Source organism: Papio anubis, chromosome 14 (genome assembly GCF_008728515.1).
Source record: "Papio anubis isolate 15944 chromosome 14, Panubis1.0, whole genome shotgun sequence".
Taxonomy (NCBI): Eukaryota; Metazoa; Chordata; class Mammalia; order Primates; family Cercopithecidae; genus Papio; species Papio anubis.
In genome coordinates, this window is record NC_044989.1 from 106,110,053 (window position 1) to 106,127,738 (window position 17,686).

The following is a 17,686-nucleotide window of genomic DNA, read 5'->3' on the forward strand; positions in this document are numbered from 1 at the left end:
CTCAGCAGAGCCACACTCCAAGCGGGTCCCGCCTGTCTTTCACACACTGCAGCCCGGAAGGGGACTGGGCTGGGGTGGGAGCCACAGGTAGGCTCGGGAGGGGCTGCCAGCAGACCTGGTTGGGGCGGGGCTTTGGGTGGAGCTGGTTGGGGCGGGGCTGTAGGTGGAGCTGGTTGGGGCGGGGCTGTAGGTGGAGGTGGTTGGGGCGGGGCTGCAGGTGGAGGTGGTTGGGGCGGGGCTGCAGGTATAGCTGGTTGGGGCGGGGCTGTAGGTGGAGGTGGTTGGGGCGGGGCTGTAGGTGGAGCTGGTTGGGGCGGGGCTGCAGGTGGAGGTGGTTGGGGCGGGGCTGTAGGCGGAGGTGGTTGGTGGGAGTAAGGTGGGAGCTGGAGCAGCTGCTATTTAAGAGGTGGTGGTGGTAGTGCTGGTTCTGTAGTTAGGCTACTCCGTCCTGCTGGGGCTTAGTCTTGTTTGCTGAAGGGGCAGCAGGACTCTACCATGGAGGGTGTAGGGGGACTCTGGCCTTGGGTGCTGGGTCTGCTCTCCTTGCCAGGTAAGCTGGCTGCCTGTCCCTCCTGCTGCTGGCGCCAGCCTGGAGAAAGCTGGGGAGAGGCCAGAAGGTTGTGGCTGGAACCTGCAGGGATTGTAGCTGAGCTCAGTGGCTCAGAGCACAGAGCTTTCCAGGGTTGTTCTAGAAGTCAGCTCTTGGGGGCCAAGGGGAGGCCTCCTGAAGGCCCTGGAAGCAGAGGGCCTGCCTGGCAGAAGATGGCAGGTGTTGTGCCCCAGGCGTACTTATCTTGGGGTGGGGGTAGGCTGTAAGTCCCCACTCCAGGCTGAGCCCATTGTCCAAGAGCCTGGGCTGAGAAAGGTCTGAGGCTGGCCCTGCCCTTGCCACGGGCGTCAGAACCTGAGGTCTGTCCTGCCTCCTTCCTTCCTGTTCCTCCTCTACCTCATAGGTGGGGCACGTGCCCTTTTGGTCCCCTTAGGGGAGCTCCTTCCCGAGGTCATCTAGACCTTGGCGCTAGTTGGGGTTGAGCAGGGAGGCTGGAAAGGCTCTTTGGCTTTGTGCTGGAGCCTACTCTTCCTAGGGACTGAGTCTTACAGCCTGATCCCCCGCACTCACCCCATGTCCTGCTGTCCGGTCTCACTGGTGGATGCTCCAAGCATTTGTGTATGCCCCTGTCTGTCTGGACCAGGTATGATCCTAGGAGCGCCCCTGGCCTCCAGCTGCCCAGGAGCCTGTGGTACCAGCTTCCCAGATGGCCTCACCCCTGAGGGAACCCAGGCCTCCTGGGACAAGGACATTCCTGCAATTAACCAAGGTGAGGGCATCTTCCCAGGGCCTGGAGGCGCATGACATTATGTAGTGGGAAAACCACACTGAACGCTCAGAAATGCAGAGCCTGGGAGGAAATGGACCAGCTTACTCTAGGCTGTGTTTTTTGTTGTTGTTGTTGTTTTTTGGACAGTCTCACTCTGTTGCCCAAGCTGGAGTACAGTGGTACAATCTCGTTTCACGCCATTCTCCTGCCTCAGCCTCCCGAGTAGCTGGGACTACAGGCACCCACCACCATGCCTGGCTAAATTTTTGTATTTTTATTTTTTTTAAGTGGAGATGGGGTTTCACCGTGTTAGCCAGGATAGTCTCGATCTCCTGACCTCGTGATCTGCCCACCTCAGCCTCCCAAAGTGCTGGAATTATAGGCGTGAGCCACCACACCCGGCTGTGGTTTTTAAGAGATGGAGTAGTATTGCTGTGTTGCACAGGCTGGTCTTGAACTCCTGGTCTTAAGTGATCCTCCTGCCTCTGCCTCCCGAGCAGCTGGGACTACAGGTGTGAACGGGTGGAAATTCTATGGGCAATTGCTTAAGTCTACTTTTTCTTTTTGTATCTTTCCTAGTGGATTGCTACTTTTATAAGAAACACTAAGTTCTTAAATGGCCTGATAAAAGTATAGATCGTTGTGAGCCTGGGTGTGGAGCTAAGCGATGAGTTGATGTTTGAGAACGTCAGCCACCCTGTGCAGGACTGTCTGCAGGTGTGATTAGGAAGTCTGAGGCTCAGGGTCTTGCTATCTGGGGATGTCACCTGAGGAATGCGGGTGTATAAATAGCCTGAACAAAGCCAGTCGAGATGGAGATTGGAGTTCAGATGTTGGAGCAATGAGGGCTGAAGCACCAGGGAGCAGGGGCCAGTGTTGCCCTAAGGGTGGGTGAGATCCTACTAGATGTGGTAGCCACTGTGTGATCTGCCCCCTTCTTCCTCCGAGAGCTGACTTAGGGGCCCAGCACCAACTGAGCCTTGAGCCCCAGGCACCGCCCCGCACCTGGGTCACCGTGAGTGGTCTGGAGGTAACCAGAACCAATGGAGAAAACTCCCAAATGCCGGTGACCCCAATTATCCTATCACCTACAGTGAGGCTATCTCAGAACGGCTGTCCGTGCCTCACCTGATGCTTTCCTGAGAAGCACCTGCCGCTGTGAATATGGCTAATGCCATACAGCTGTATCTGCCTCCCAAGACTGGCCCCCAGCCAAAAGGAGTTGCCTCAGCCAGAGGTGCCGGGGGGCTACTCCCTCGCCTGCCCGAGGTGGCCCACCGTGACTCCTAAGGGCCAGGAGTCTGGCCCCTGCCTCAAGGCTGTGCAAGTCAGAGGTGCCATTTGTGGTCCGGAGCGCCCATGGAATCCAGCTGAGGCTGCGCCTGGATTCTTCCCTGCCTTCTCTCCTGCTTTCCTCACTCCCTCCATGAGTCACTTGTGGGAGAGACGCGAAGCAGAGGGGCTAAGAGGGGTGAGGGGTTTGCGAGAGCTGGTGCTTGCCTACCTTTGACGGTGGAACAAATTTGAATTTGCCACCTCAAGGGGCCTGAGTATAACAGATGGGTGAGGAATAGATGGGGGATGAGGTGGGCGGGAGAGCCCAGGGCCTGTTCTGAGGAGTACGGCTCAGGCTGGAAGACGCCGCTGCTTCCTGACCACAGGGACCCGGGCTTGGGACCGGATAGGTCGTGGGCTGTGTTTGAGCAGGGGAAGGATGCGGTCCAGCCGAGAAGCCTTGCACACTAAGGGACTGTGCGACTTTCCCTCAGTGCTCAGGGAACCTCTAACTCCACAGTCAGGGGAGGGACAGACCCTGAACCTCAGACTCCTTCGTCTTTGCCCCCCAGCTCCTCACGCCTGCAGACAGTCCTGCCAGGGTGGCTGACATTCTCAAACATCGACTAATGACTTAGCTAAACACCCAGGCTCGGAGAGCCAGTGACCTATACTTTTATCAGGCCATTTAAGAAGTTATAATAGTAACAATCCACTAGGAAAGACACAAGAATAGACTTGAGGGACTTGCTTGGCCTGTCCCTCGAGTCGGTGTGCTGGGGGACATGGGCCAACACGTCCTTCCCTCCCTTCCCAGGGCTCATCCCGGAAGAAACCCCAGAAAGCAGCTTCCTCATCGAGGGGGACATCGTCCGGCCGGTGAGTGCACACTCTGACGTGTGTGGGTGTGGATCAGCCCACAGCTGGTGACAGGCCCTCGGAGCCCACCCTGGGTGACGTGGGGCCTGATGTGGGAGGGACATACACAGAGTGGTAGCTGCCTCTGTTTGTCAAGGTCAGAGCGACTCTTTCGTTAGGAAGTACGAATAAGCCAGCCTGAATGCTAAGGGAGGCTGGTGTCTGAAGTGCTGGCACAGTCGGCCTGAGAGGGCTTCCTGAAGGAGAAGGTTTTGAACACTTGACGCAGCTTGGTATCCTGCCCAGGGGAGGTACTCAGATAAAAGAATAGATGAGCAGGGGTTGGCAGAGTGGCCTGTGGGGGATAAAGGGCCTGGTGGCAGTGGCGACCTGGGGATGGTGGAACAAGGAGTGATGTGGAGCCTGACCATCTTGGCTGTGGTCGAGCGGCTGCATCTGAAGGGAGGAGGCTGCTGGGGATTGGGGGTGCCCTGCTAGCAGAAAAGGGAACACTGTGCCCAGGACAGCAGCGCTGTGTTTTAGGCGACTGGGAATGGCAGAAGGCTCCTGAATAGGACAGTGACCCAGGGGAAGGCAAGACTGTCTCGTTGGAGGCCCCCACGGATGGCACAGCCTCTGGGCAGGAGAGCCAGAGGCTGGCCCAAGGCTCCCAGGGGACCCCGGGGGCAGGGCAGACCCCTCTGGGTTATCCAGTGAGTGCTCAGGGAGGTGGCATGTGACCACCAGGAGCAGAATCAAATGCCTCCAGCTGATGGCGCAAGCACACGGGGTGCGGTGGGGCCTGGGCTCTGAAGGGCTCTGGTTGCTGGAGAGCGGAAGAGCGGCCGAGGCCAGGGTGCTGCCTCGCTTTCACTCCAAATAGGTTGTGTCCCCATGACCATCCCATGTTCAGGGAAGCCTGGTGGCTGTTCCCCTCTGGAAGGGGCACTGCCCACATGCTGGGGTGGGGCTGCCGGCCCAAGCCCTTCTGATCCAGGGCACCCTGGGGTGCTGGGCCTCCTAGCCAACATCCTCAGGGACTAACCTCTTGTTTGCTTGAGACTGAAATTCTTTCGTCACAGGCCAAAGGACGGTCTTGTGCATCAAGGTTCATGTAGCTGGCCCCTTGCCTTCCACGCCTCTGTCCCGTCCCTAATGGTCCCCCATTCCCATGCACGCAGGTCCTGACTCCCACATCTTTGGGCTTCTGGTGCCCTGGGGTGTGGTACTCTTGGGGCACAAAGCTTGGGTGGCCTCTGTCCCCAGCGGTTGAACTGCTGCTCTCTCCTCAGAGTCCCTTCCGACTGCTGTCAGCAACCAGCAGCAAGTGGCCCACGGGTGGTGGCGGTGTCGTGGAGGTCCCCTTCCTGCTCTCCAGCAAGTATGGTGAGTGAGCGCGGCAGGCTCCCTCCCTTCCTCAGACCCTTCTTCCAAATGCGGCAGAGGTGCTCCTCTCTTCCTTTCTCCTCTTACACCACCACCTCCCCTCCACCTCCCCACCCCAAGAACCCGTCCACAGAAGCCCTTCTGTTCCTGAAGGTCTCCCGAGTCAGGAGGGTTAAAATCCTGGGAGAGCTGATGGGAAGGTGTGTCTAGTGGGATCTGGCTCCCCTTGAGACCATGCGGTGTGGAGGACAGTGACCTATCCAAGGCCACACAGCCAGGGTCTGTCTTGGGGCAGCTTTGTGCCCTAAGGGTGCCACACCCCGGGGCACCAGAACCGCAAAGATGTGGGAGTCAGGACCTGTGTGCATGGGAATGGGGGACCATTAGAGACGCACCACTAGGCTGCCCTTTCTTGATGCTATTTTGGGAGAGAGTTCAGAGCCCTGCTCCCAGACCCCCATGCAGAGCTCAAAGAGCACCAGGGCTTGGGGGGCTCAGCCGGGTGGTGTCTTTCAGACGAGCTCAGCCGCCAGGTCATCCTGGAGGCTCTCGCGGAGTTTGAACGTTCCACGTGCGTCAGGTTTGTCACCTACCAGGGCCAGAGAGACTTTATTTCCATCATCCCCATGTATGGGTAAGTGCTGGGCGTTCAGCCCGGAGTCAACCTGTCTGTTGTCTAACATTTATTTCTGGGCCCATCCGCCAGGGCTCAGTCCCCCTGCCCACCCTGAGGGGTCTGCCCAATGCGAGCTGGACCTCCAGGGCGGAAGGTGGAAAAGGGATGGGAACGGTGCTAGACCCTCATTTACAAAGCCCTCCTCTCCCGGGGGACTCCCCGGGGTGCTGAGGGGGGGTTTTGTGGGGCAGACAGTGCATGAGTCATTGAGTCCTGGCAAGTTCCCTGACTTCTGAGCCTCTTCTGCACCCTCTGGGGCGGGAGTGGTGGCGACACCTGCTTCCTAGCTTGTCAGGGGCCTGAGGCAATGTGTGTGAAAGCCTCGGCCCAGGGCTGACCGGGAGGGTGTGTTCACTTAGCTGCTTCTGTCCTCTGCGTTCATATCAGTTCCTGCTGCCTCCCTGTGGCCCAGGCTGGTGATGGGGGTCCGGTATGCCCATTTCACAGAAGTCCAGGCAGTAAAGGGGCTTGGAGAACGGCGAACCTGAGACTAGCGCCCAGAGTGGGGCCTGCCTGTTAGCTGTTGTTAGCTGTTTGTCTGTCTTGTGGTGTGTGGGGAGGGAGAGCCCAGGTCTGTGTGTCTGGGGGGGATCTGGGCTGGCGCTCACCCTGCTTGCTCTCATCGCCCTGCAGGTGCTTCTCGAGTGTGGGGCGCAGTGGAGGCATGCAGGTGGTCTCCCTGGCACCCACCTGTCTCCAGAAGGGCCGCGGCATCGTCCTGCACGAGCTCATGCACGTTCTGGGCTTCTGGCACGAGCACGCGCGGGCCGACCGGGACCGCTATATCCGTGTCAACTGGAACGAGATCCTCCCAGGTAAGCCAGGCCACACGCAGGTCGGGCTGGTGCTGGGGAGGGGACAGCAGGGCTTGGGCCCAAGTTGCCTGGTTCCCATGGATGAGGCTGTCCATCCTCCCCACCACCTGCCTGCTTCCTGTGGGGAAGGTGGGGGTCTCGCTTCTCTGGGACCTGGAGGTGGTCCAGCCGCTGCTCTGGGCCCCAGGCCTTCCTGCGCCCTCCTGTAGTTGTGCCTGAGTTAGGGTGCCACCACCTGCTCTGTCTCGCTTTTCATCGCTGACACTGTCCTCTCCCTGGGGATGGGGTAGGCAGTACCCATGATGCCTGCTTGTTGAGTACTCTAGCAGTGGTCTTATGTACCAGGCACCACCAGCGTGGGCTGGGGCTGTGTGCCAGCTTGGGGAGCTGAGCCAAAGTGGAACCCCAAGGTAGCAGGCTGTACAAGCCAAGTGCTGGGTCACAGGCTGAGGGCAGCGCTGTGGGACTGGGACATGTGCCAGTGAGCAGGTAGAAGAAACGCAGACTGTGGCCGTGGGAGAGTGGAGGCAGGAGGCAGGTGGGCTGTGGTTCCTGTGCTGGCAGCAGCAGCTGTGTGGTGCCAGGGATCAGATCCTGGTGATGGTGGGGTTTCTCCGTTGAGGAGGCAGGAAGACCCCACCGAGGGAGGGGCAGAGGAGGTGTGGGTGGGAATCTGGCTTAGAGGGTGGAGTGGGAAGAAGGCCTCCCGCAGGTGGAGGGCGTCCAGCACAAGACCTTTCACTGCTGTCATGTTAGCCAGGTGAGGCAGCCAGGGAAGCTGCCTGGGCCCAGGGACCTTCCCCAGCCCCAAACACCGCTTTCTCAGTGGCTCCCAGCAAACACGAGTCACAGAGAAAGGGGTGTCTGGGGCACGTGGGTAGCACCTCACAAAGGGAGAGGATGGACATTGAATCAGACCAGGCTGAGGAGGTAGTGAGGAGGGGTGACAAGTGACTCTGTATTCTGAAAACAGACTGATCCTTCCCGATGCTCGTGGAACAGTTGTGAAAGTTTACCCTGATAATTTCATGATAAACCATGAAATGCCATGACAACCTGCAACTCTGAAACAATTCTAAAACAAAAATCATGAAAGACTATACAAAACCCAGTGGTTCACAGCTAATGCAATGCTCAGAGAAAATGTGTAGACTTACATATCAGTAAACAGAACAAATTGAGCATGTCAACTCAAATTAAATGAAAGCAGGAGGAAATTAAAAAAAGAGTAAAAGCAGAAACTGAGTTGGAAAACAGCACTAATTATTCCTAATGATAAAACAGGTTAAAACAGCGCTTCCCCAGTGGAAAAAATGAGAACTTGTTTGTTTTCATTTAGGTTAATATGTTCTCATTAGGTTAATACGTACAGAAACTCTGCTAGGGCAGACACATTAATAGCAGTAATTAACTGTTGTGGGGTGGGGAGTGGGAACACGGGAAGCAGGGGATGGAATTGGAGACTTTTACTACATCTCAATAGTTGACTTTTGAACTAAATGAATATATCACTTATTTAAAATGTTTAATGAGTTTTTTTTGTTTGTTTGTTTGTTTGTTTTTTTTTGAGACGGAGTCTCGCTCTGTCGCCCAGGCTGGAGTACAGTGGCCGGATCTCAGCTCACTGCAAGCTCCGCCTCCCGGGTTTATGCCATTCTCCTGCCTCAGCCTCCCGAGTAGCTGGGACTACAGGCGCCCGCCACCTCGCCCGGCTAGTTTTTTGTATTTTTTAGTAGAGACGGGGTTTCACCAGGTTAGCCAGGATGGTCTCGATCTCCTGACCTCGTGATCCGCCCGTCTCGGCCTCCCAAAGTGCTGGGATTACAGGCTTGAGCCACCGCACCCGGCCTTAATGAGTTTTTAAAAGGAAGAAATAAGAGCTCGAGGGGCAGCTGTTAGGCAGGTGCTGGGGTATGAAGGTACTGGTCTGCTTCGTGGAGAGGAAGCTGCTGTACCGAGGTGGGGTGTATGGGCGGCTGGCTGGGTTTGAGGGAACTGGGGGGGCAAAGATAGAGGGGCTGCCTCTGAAGGCAGGAGGGAACCTTGCCCCTCCCAGGCCTGGGGGACCTGAGCGAGGGGGAGAGGGGCTGCAAGTCTGGGGAAGTGTTGTGGCCTGACGCAGGAAGAAGGTGTGGGCCTGTGTCTGGGGACTGGGGGTCACCACTTGCCGATGTCAGCGTGGCAGTTTTTCAAAGCTGGGTCAAGGAATAGACATTGCATCTGGGGTGGGAGGGGCATCTAGACCCTGAGCAGTGTGTGACCCGTGGCAGCTGTGGGTTATGCAGAGACCAGCCCCATGCAGGGCGAATATGCAAGGAGGAAGGATGGGTGGAGAGAACTGCTACGAGGTGATGATTGGCTAGCCATGGGGTCCCTGTGCCTCCAACTCAACTAGTACAGGTTGCGGTTCCTCCTGGGGCTGGGGAGAATGGTGGCTGTGGGCTCAGTCCCTCAGCTTGGGTAAGTTATGAGCTCCTAGAAGACCCTCCCAGCCATTGCCCGCCCTCCGCCCTTTCTTGCCCTCCCTCTTTATATGTCAGTAAGTTGTATTGTTTTTGTATTTTTAGGCTTTGAAATCAACTTCATCAAGTCTCGGAGCAGCAACATGCTGACGCCCTATGACTACTCCTCTGTGATGCACTATGGGAGGTGAGGACCCTGCCCCCTTCTCCCTCTGCTGCCCCCTTCTCCCTCTGCTGCCCCCTTCTCCCTCTGCTGCCCCAGCCTCTCCCTAGTCTGGACTCAGGTCTCCCTCTGTGATGCACTATGGGAGGTGAGGACCCTGCCCCCTTCTCCCTCTGCTGCCCCAGCCTCTCCCTAGTCTGGACTCAGGTCTCCCTCTGTGATGCACTATGGGAGGTGAGGACCCTGCCCCCTTCTCCCTCTGCTGCCCCAGCTTCTCCCTGATCCGGACTCAGGGGTCTCCCACTGGGTTCCAGGCTCGCCTTCAGCCGGCGCGGGCTGCCCACCATCACACCGCTTTGGGCTCCCAGCGTCCACATCGGCCAGCGATGGAACCTGAGTGCCTCGGACATCACCCGGGTCCTCAAACTCTACGGCTGCAGCCCAAGTGGCCCCAGGCCCCGTGGGAGAGGTGAGTGGCGTGGCAGGAAGGTGACTGGAGCCTGGAGAAGGCACCTGTGCTCTAATGGTGTCAGGGAGGGTGACACGGAGGGAGATGAGGTCGCAGGGACAGCAGGGTGAGAGCACGGGGGATTACCACAGGACGCAGAACCAGCGCTTGAGGAAAGTTAACACTCACTATGACTCAGCTCTGACCGAAGAGGAACAGGGCTCACTCCCTTAGCCTAGATAATAAACATCTACCAAAAACCTAGAGCAAAAGTTCAGGGTAAAACATTAAAACAGGGACCAAGACAACTTTTCCCACTATTGTCCCATCTCCCCCACATTGTGTGGCAGTGGAGGGCCTGGGCACTGAGGGAGACCCAATGAAACTAAAGGTCCGGGGATTGGAAAGGAAGCAAAAAAATCGCTTATAATAGATGATTACCTGTATTGAAAGCAACAATCTATAAACAATTTATTAGAACGAATAAGAATTAGAAAAGGTAAATACAGTTAATACAAAAATCGTATTTCTGTACACCCAGTCAGAAAACACAATTGTTAGTAAACATACCATTATAATAGCAATCATAAAGGTCCCAAGGAATAAGTCTGACAGTTATATCAAACATTTGAGGAAAAATGAACCTTTATTAAAATCATTAAATAATACTTAAATACAGAGAAATATACCTGTTATTGAAAGGAAGGCAAAGTTATAAAAATTCAGTCTTCCCAAATCTATAAATTCCCACTCAAAATATCAGTGTTGATCTTGAGAGAGTGATACATAGTTTTTTCTTTTCTTTTTTTTAAAAAGTTGGAGTCTCACTGTCACCCAGGCTGGAGTGCAGTAGCACAATCTCGGCTCACTGCAGCCTCTGCCTCCGAGGTTTAAGTGATTCTTGTGCCTCAGTCTCCTGAGTAGCTGGGCTTACAGGTGCGTGCTATCACACCCAGCTAGTTTTTGTACTTTTAGTAGAGACAGGGTTTCACCATGTTGGCCAGGCTGGTCTCGAACTCCTGACCGCAAGTGATCTGCCTGCCTTGGCCTCCCAATTGACGGGGTGATTATAAAGTTTTTATATGAAAATACGGAAGGTCAGTAATAGCCGAGACATCCCTGAAGGAAAAACTAGAAAACTTTCCCTAGCAGATATTAGTCATGTAGTTCATGAAACGTCTTTATGTAAAGGCACAGCACTGGGGCAAGGCTAGACAATTGCCCACTGGAACCAAATTCAGAAACGGATCCCATTCAGAAGCAGAGCTTTGGTAAAGGGCCACTGATGGTCACTAGCAAAGGACAGTTAAATTACTTGTCTTAGAGCCATTTAACATCTATTTAAAAATTCCTAACTCATGCACAAATAACTCTGGATGCATGAAAGACACATGTAATAAACTTTAACACGTCTAGGAAAATATATAGTAAGATCTCTTCATGACCTTGGGATAGGGAAGGATTGCTTAAATGAGATACAGCACTAACTGTAAAACTAGAAAGATTCATAAATTCAACTACATTAATTATAACTTTGTCCAAAGGCACCAAAAAGAAAGTGAAAATACAGGTTACAAGTGAAATTTTTATTTTTATTTTTATTTTTTTGAGACAGTTTCAATCTTTTTGCCCAGGCTGGAGTGCAATGGCGCCATCTTGGCTCACTGCAACCTCTGCCTCCTGGGTTCAAGTGATTCTCCTGCCTCAGCCTCCCTTGTAGCTGGGATTACAGGCAGGTGCCACCATGATTGGCTGATTTTGTATTTTTAGTAGAGACGGGGTTTCACCATGTTTGCTAGGCTGGTCTTGAGCTCCTGACCTCAGGTGATCCCCCTGCCTCAGCCTCTCAAAGTGCTGGGATTACAGGTGTAAGCCACTGTGCCTGGTGTGTGTGTGTGTGTGTGTGTGTGTGTGTGTGTGTGTGTGTGTGTGTATACAAGAACAAACCAGCTGAGCATGATGGCTCATGCCTGTAATCTCAACACTTTGGGAGGCTGAGGTGGGTGGATCGCTTGAGCTTAGGAGTTCAAGACCAGCCTGGACAACATAGTAAGACACCATCTCTGGAAAAAACTAGTGGGGGATAGTGGTATGCACCTGTGGTCCCACCTACTCAGGGAAGCTGAGGCAGAATAACTACTTGAACCGGGAGGCAGAGGTGGCAGCCAGCCAAGATTGTGCCATTGCACTCCAGTCTGGGTAACAGAGCCAGACTGTCTCCAAAAAAAACCCATCAAACAGAAAAACAGGAAGAGACTTAGCAGACATCTGAGACCAAATGGGAAACACACTAAAGATACTCAACCTCAGTAATTGAGGAAATGTGAATGAAGACTACCATACCATTCTATAGCCACTAAACTGGACACTTTAAAGGCCAATGATACCAAATACTGGTAAGGATACAGAGTGAGGAATGAAAATGCTAGACCCTATTGACAGGAATATGAGTGGCTGTAACCACTTTGGAAAACAACTTGACATCCAGGAAGACTGAAGTGTACATAACCCCGGACCCAGATTCTACTCCTAGGTCATCTTGCACGCAAATGCCCTTTCCCTCCCCTCACTACCTGCTTCTGCCCCCAGCCCCAGGTAAGCGCTAACCTACTTTGCCTCTCTGGATTTGCTGATCTTAGACATTTTGCATAAGTGGAACCATAGCACATTCTCTTGTGTCTGGCTTCTTAATGTTTCAAGGTTCATCCCTGTTGTCGTATGTATCAATAACATCGCTGAATAACATTCCGTTGGATAGATATGCCATATTCACCAGTTGAGGGACACTCGCGTTTTTACTTTGCGGCCATTATGAATAGAGCTACTATGGACATTTATGCACAAGATTTTGTGTCAACATGTCATTTCTTTTGAGTATACAGCTAGAAATAGAATTGCTAGGTCCTGTGATAACTCCATGTTTAACTGCTAAGATATTCTCAATTGGATGCACCATTTTTATTCCCACCAGCGGTATACAAGGGTTCCGATTTCTCCCATCCTTGCTGACATTTGTTATCTATCATTCTGATTAGAACCATCCTACTGAGTATGAAGTAGTATCTCATTGTAGTTTTGAGTTGGATTTCCCTAGCGACTAATGTTGAACATCTTTTAATGTGCATTTTGGTCATCTGTATCTTGGGAGAATGTTCATATCCTCTGTTTTTCTTCAGTTGGGTTGTCTCTTCTAAGTTGTAAGAGTTCTTTATATATCTAGACACAGGTCTCTCATCAGATGTTGCCCTTATTTTATCACATCCTATGTTTCTTGTTTTCCCCACTTTTCGATGATGTCCTTTGAACACCAACATCTGAAATGTGGAAAGTTCAACTGACCCATTTTGTCACTCCTTTTTGGTGTCTATGATGCCTTTGCCTAACCCAAGGTCATGGAGATTTGCTCCTGTTTTCATGTAAGTCTTAGTTTCAGGTTTTACATTTAGGTATATGACCCATTTGGAGTGAACCCTTGAACAGGGTGTAAGGAAGGGGTCCGACTTCATTCTTCATGTAACTAGTCAGTTGCTCAGCACCATTCTTTCCCCTATACTTTTTTTTTTTTTTTTTTCAAGACAGAGTCTCGCTCTCTCGCCCAGGCTGGAGTGCAGTGGCCGGATCTCAGCTCACTGCAAGCTCCGCCTCCCAGGTTCACGCCATCCTCCTGCCTCAGCCTCCCCAGTAGCTGGGACTACAGGCGCGCGCCACCTCGTCCGGCTAGTTTTTTGTATTTTTTAGTAGAGATGGGGTTTCACAGTGTTGGCCAGCCTGGTCTCGATCTCCTGACCTCGTGATCCACCCGTCTCAGCCTCTCAAAGTGCTGGGATTACAGGCTTGAGCCACTGCGCCCAGCCTCCCCTATACTTTTTTTACTGCACTAAGTATCTTCTTAAAAAAAACCCCTAAAAAATAGATGTAATAAGAAATGTGTGTAATTTTTGTTGAGATGGAGTCTTGTGTGCCTCAGCCTCCCAAGTAGCTAGGATTACAGGTGAGCACCACCATGCTGGCTACGTTTTATATTTTTAGTAGAGACAGGGTTTTACCATGTTGGCCAGGCTGGTCTTGAACTCCCGACCTCTAGTGATCCGCCTCCCTCAGCCTCCCAAAGTACTGGGATTAGATGTGAGCCACCGTGCCTAGCCTTGTATGTAATTTTTCTAGAGGTTTGACTACCATGACTAGGGAATTGGGAGGTGGTGGAAAGGCCTGTGGTCAAGGGATGGGTCTATCAGGATGGTGAGCATGAGGCGCATTCGGATGCTGGAACCATGACCTGCCAGAAGAGAGGGGTGGATACGGCGGGGAGAAAGGACACCCAGAATGTTTGGAAAAAGTCTGCCTGTGGTGGGAGCTGAGGCACTTCCTTGGATCTAGTGGGAAGGAAGAAGACAGGAATAGACCCAAGTCTGCAGGAGGATCTTGACGTACGGATGCGGGGGCCTCTGTTACACAGAGGTGAGGCCACCAGAGGTAGGGAGAGGGGGATGGAAATAAAGGAGAAGATGTGCCTCTGCTGACTGAAGAGTGGGAGATGCCTGGTAGACGTGGGGGATGCCAGCGCTCTAGGACTGGGTGTGGTGACAGGTGTGACGGCAGGGAAAGGGGGTTGAGGCTGCCTCTGAGGGGCTGATGGCCATGGAGGCTGTGGAGCCTGTGTAGGTGGGAGTGATCTGAAGTGCGGAGGGCTGCTGTAGGAAGATGCTGGGCCTGCGGAGTGTCCGCAGAGCCGTGCTCCCTCAGTGTGCACAGGTGGAGGGGGCACTGTGGAAGGTGGCCCCCAGGAACGGGCTGCAGCGGTGGGAGCTCCTGGTGTTGACCGGATCCAGAGGGAGGTGTGGGCTGTGCGGCTGACAGGACCTGGTAGAAGAGTCGCCAGCTGAAGCGTGACAATGAGGATTTGGTCAGGGCCAGCTGAGGGAAGAGGCTCCTGGTGAAGCCCTTGCTGCGTGTGCAGGAGGAACTGGGATGGGAGGCAGTGCTGAGGGGCTGGGGTCAGCCAGGGAGCATGGGCTTAAATGAGGAAGAGTGCCCACAAAGAGGTGGGGTACAGTCGTAGTCTGGCATGACAGTGAAGGAAGCCCCAGCCTACCTCCTGGCACAGTGCAGGGTTTGGATGTGGCCGTTACGTGCAGGAACGGTTCTAGGGCAGGTCTTGGTTTCGGGGCAAGTGGTGGGGTATGGCCGCGGGCAGAGCAGCCTGGGTGAAGGGTCCGGAAGGTGGGTGCTTTGGTGCTGGGTCAGGCGACTTAACTGTCCCGGCAGTCTCAGGTGTGAATGAGGCAGTGGTAGAAGCCTGAGTGGCCTGATGTTCTGATGGTGACTTCGGGGGCTAGGCAGGGAAGAGATGGGATGGCTTCATTGTCCTGGTCTCTGGTAGTGTGGGATCCAGTATTGGAGGCATTAGGCGGTGGCATGGGTGGGCACCACTCCAGCGAGCCAGGCTCCTCGTCCCTGTGAGTAACGCTAAAGCCAGCTCTGGCTCTGCCCAGCCGGGCCACATGTCATCCTCCAGTTCTGAGGCTGTACCTCCTGTCTGTCCTGTTGCAGGGTCTCAAGCCCACAGCACTGGCAGGAGCCCCGCTCTGGCCTCCCCATCCCTGCAGCAGCTTCTGGAGGCACTGTCAGCGGAATCCAGGAGCCCCGACCCCAGTGGTTCCAGTGCGGGAGGCCAGCCCGTTCCCGTGGGGCCTGGGGAGAGCCCACGTGGGTGGGAGTCCCCTGTCCTGAAAAAGCTCAGTGCGGAGGCCTCGGCAAGGCAGCCTCAGACCCTGGCTTCCTCCCCGAGGTCAAGGCCTGGAGCAGGTGCCCCCGGTATTGCTCAGGAGCAGTCCTGGCTGGCTGGAGCATCCACTGAGCCCACAGCCCCATCTTCAGAAGCGGGAATCCAGCCAGTCTCTGTCCAGGGAAGCCCAGCTCTGCCAGGGGGCTGTGTACCTGGAAATCATTTCAAGGGGAGGTCCAAAGATTAAGCCTGTGGCTTCTTTCCCCAGGTAGGGAGGGCGTCCTCTGCCCAGTGGAGCTGAGTCGTCTACCTCTTGGCTCCCCTGGGCCACACAGTCTTCCAGCCCCAACCTACCACCCCATCTCAGAGGGCCGGGCCTCTTCCCGTCTCTCTTCACCGTGTTCCCCTAAGGGCTCCTAGGGCCAGGGGTTCTTCTAGCTCTGCCATAGGGGAAGGCAGGTCTGGCTCTGCCTGCTCTTGACTTTTGCCCCAGCCCTGGAAGATGCTGGGAATGGGAGGTGACATTCTCCAGGGACGGGTCCTGGAAGGGGTGGGGAAGAAGTAGGTTCCAGTCATGCAGAACCCTGGAATCCCTCCTGTGCCTGAGGCCCTGCCCCCCAGCATAGACTAATGGTGTCCCTACCTCTCCCTCGGGGTAACCCTGTGGCTGGGACCCTGGGAACAGCCTCCCATCCCACCCAACATGCCCAAGTATGGGGGACGTTCTGCGGTGGTGTGGCCTCCAGCCCTTCTCTCCAGGAGGCTTTGAGAGCCCAACCCAATGCCCTGCAGAGCAGGAAGGTACTGGGCCAAGGGCTGCCACCATCGGGGAGAAGAGAAAGACGTGGGCCCCCCCTCCCAGATTGCACAATGGGAACCCCAGCTGGCCTCTGAACAGAGGACTCGGTTGTCTCTACCCCAGACCGCTATTCCCTGGAGCTCAGCCGGGCGCAGCCTAGGAAGGAGAAAGGGCTGGGGTTATCTGGCCTGGCCTCCTCCAGGCAGGCCCCACTTCTCCTCTGCCCCAGCTCCTGGCTTTCCCCGTGAGGTTTGTCCCAGGCATGAAGTAAAGCATCCAGGGTGCCAGTGAGTGGGCCTGGGCCAGAGGCCCCTCAGTCCCCAAGGGTACTGTTTTGGTGGCCTTTCAGAGGGTCAAGGAAGGCCTGCTTGGGGTGGAAGCGGGTAGGAGGCCCACATGTTCGGGGAGATAATAAAGTGGAGTGTGCTGTGCTGACCTTCCTGCCTCTTGTGTGCCTTTAACGCCCCTTGCCCTCTGGGGCCCCAGGTGGCTCTCCCACCTTCCAGGGAAGACAAAGACTTCAGTGAGTGCTCCAGGGGTCCTGGCCAAGAAGCAGCAGTGCAGGGCTGAAGCTTGGAGTTCCCAAGCTCTGGGGAGAGGTTGCTGTTTGCCAGCCTTCTGGAGGGTCAATGCTGGGGCTGCACTGGGGACACTGTGGCCTCTACCTTCAGTCGGCCTTGGGTTTCAGTCGTGAGTCACGAATCCTGAGACTGAACAGCGGCCCAGTCCTGGGCATTAGCACAAGGGAAGGACTGCAGGGAGGTGCTGTTCCTCCTCTTGCTCCTGGCTGGGGGAGTGGGGTCTGCGTGAGTGTAGAGTGGATAGGGACTCTGGCCATGCCCCTAGGAGTAGGGGACAGCCCTGCTGGGAGGCTCCCAGGCAGAGACCTTGAGGCAGCCCTAGGACAGAGGCAGTACATGCAGTGCCCCATTTATCAGGGACAGAGGCTGGCACTCCCTCGGCCTCTGCCGCTGGGTGGAAGGAGGTGCTGTGCTTCATGCCCGGGGAGGCCCCTGGCTCTCGGGTCACCCATCACCAGCCTCCATTAGGATCTGGCTCTTGGTCTCTGATCCTGGGTTCTCTTAAAGATGCCACTTGTCTGAGCCTGGTGGCTTAAGGGGAGGGCAGGGACAAAGTTGTCCTTTGAGCCCCAGCCTGAGTGGTGGGAAGGGTACAGGGCCCCAGGGTGTTAACCAAGCCCAGGCGGCTAGCCATCCCCTCCCAGGGGTCTGTGACCTGTTCACCTCCTCAGTCACCGACCATGTAGCTGTATAGGCTCAATTTGTTCACTCATCCAACATACTAGGCAGTCTCTGTTCTGCTGGGAATAGCAGTGAGCAAGGTGGGTTCCTCTTCTCATGGAGCTTATTCAGGGTGGGGAGGGTTGGAGAATAAGTCAGCAAACCAGAAAACATCTGGCATTGGCAAATGATGGCAGAGGGGAGCACCCCATTAGGCTGCTGGTTAGGAAGGGCCCCTCTGAGGATGTGACATTTCAGCCTAGCCCTAAATGGCAGGAGGCTGCCTGTGAAAATTCAGGAACTGAGTAGCCAGTGCAAAGGCCCTGAGGCAGGGAAAAGCAAGGTGTGTCGGGTCTGTGTAACTGACACAGGGAGGGGGCCACAGCCAAGTCCACAAGCAACAGGCGGCAGCCCCTGGAAGGTTTGAAGGAAGATGGTGCCACATCTGACTTCAGGTTTTAAAAGTCCTTGATGCATTCTGGAGAATGGGCTGGAAGCAGAACAGCTGGGAAGCCACTG

General features: G+C 54.9%; 1 protein-coding gene across 1 annotated transcript; it reads left to right on the top strand.

The window, feature by feature from the left end:
• Positions 1-384: 384 nt before the first annotated feature.
• Positions 385-17,282, top strand: ASTL (astacin like metalloendopeptidase). Its single transcript, XM_003908971.5, has 9 exons — positions 385-550; positions 1,194-1,319; positions 3,412-3,473; positions 4,745-4,838; positions 5,355-5,472; positions 6,148-6,329; positions 8,897-8,978; positions 9,269-9,423; positions 14,953-17,282. Exons 1-9 carry the CDS (start codon positions 496-498, stop codon positions 15,372-15,374), a joined length of 1,296 nt encoding a protein of 431 aa, XP_003909020.1. The 5' UTR covers positions 385-495; the 3' UTR covers positions 15,375-17,282.
• The last annotated feature ends 404 nt before the right edge of the window (positions 17,283-17,686 follow it).

Bases quoted from the DNA above. Each gene is read 5' to 3' on its own strand.
- ASTL (XM_003908971.5), top strand. From the start codon at position 496: ATGGAGGGTGTAGGGGGACTCTGGCCTTGGGTGCTGGGTCTGCTCTCC. The intron at 5,473-6,147 runs GTAAGTGCTGGG...ATCGCCCTGCAG, and splicing joins TCCATCATCCCCATGTATGG to GTGCTTCTCGAGTGTGGGGC. The intron at 6,330-8,896 runs GTAAGCCAGGCC...TTGTATTTTTAG, and splicing joins CTGGAACGAGATCCTCCCAG to GCTTTGAAATCAACTTCATC.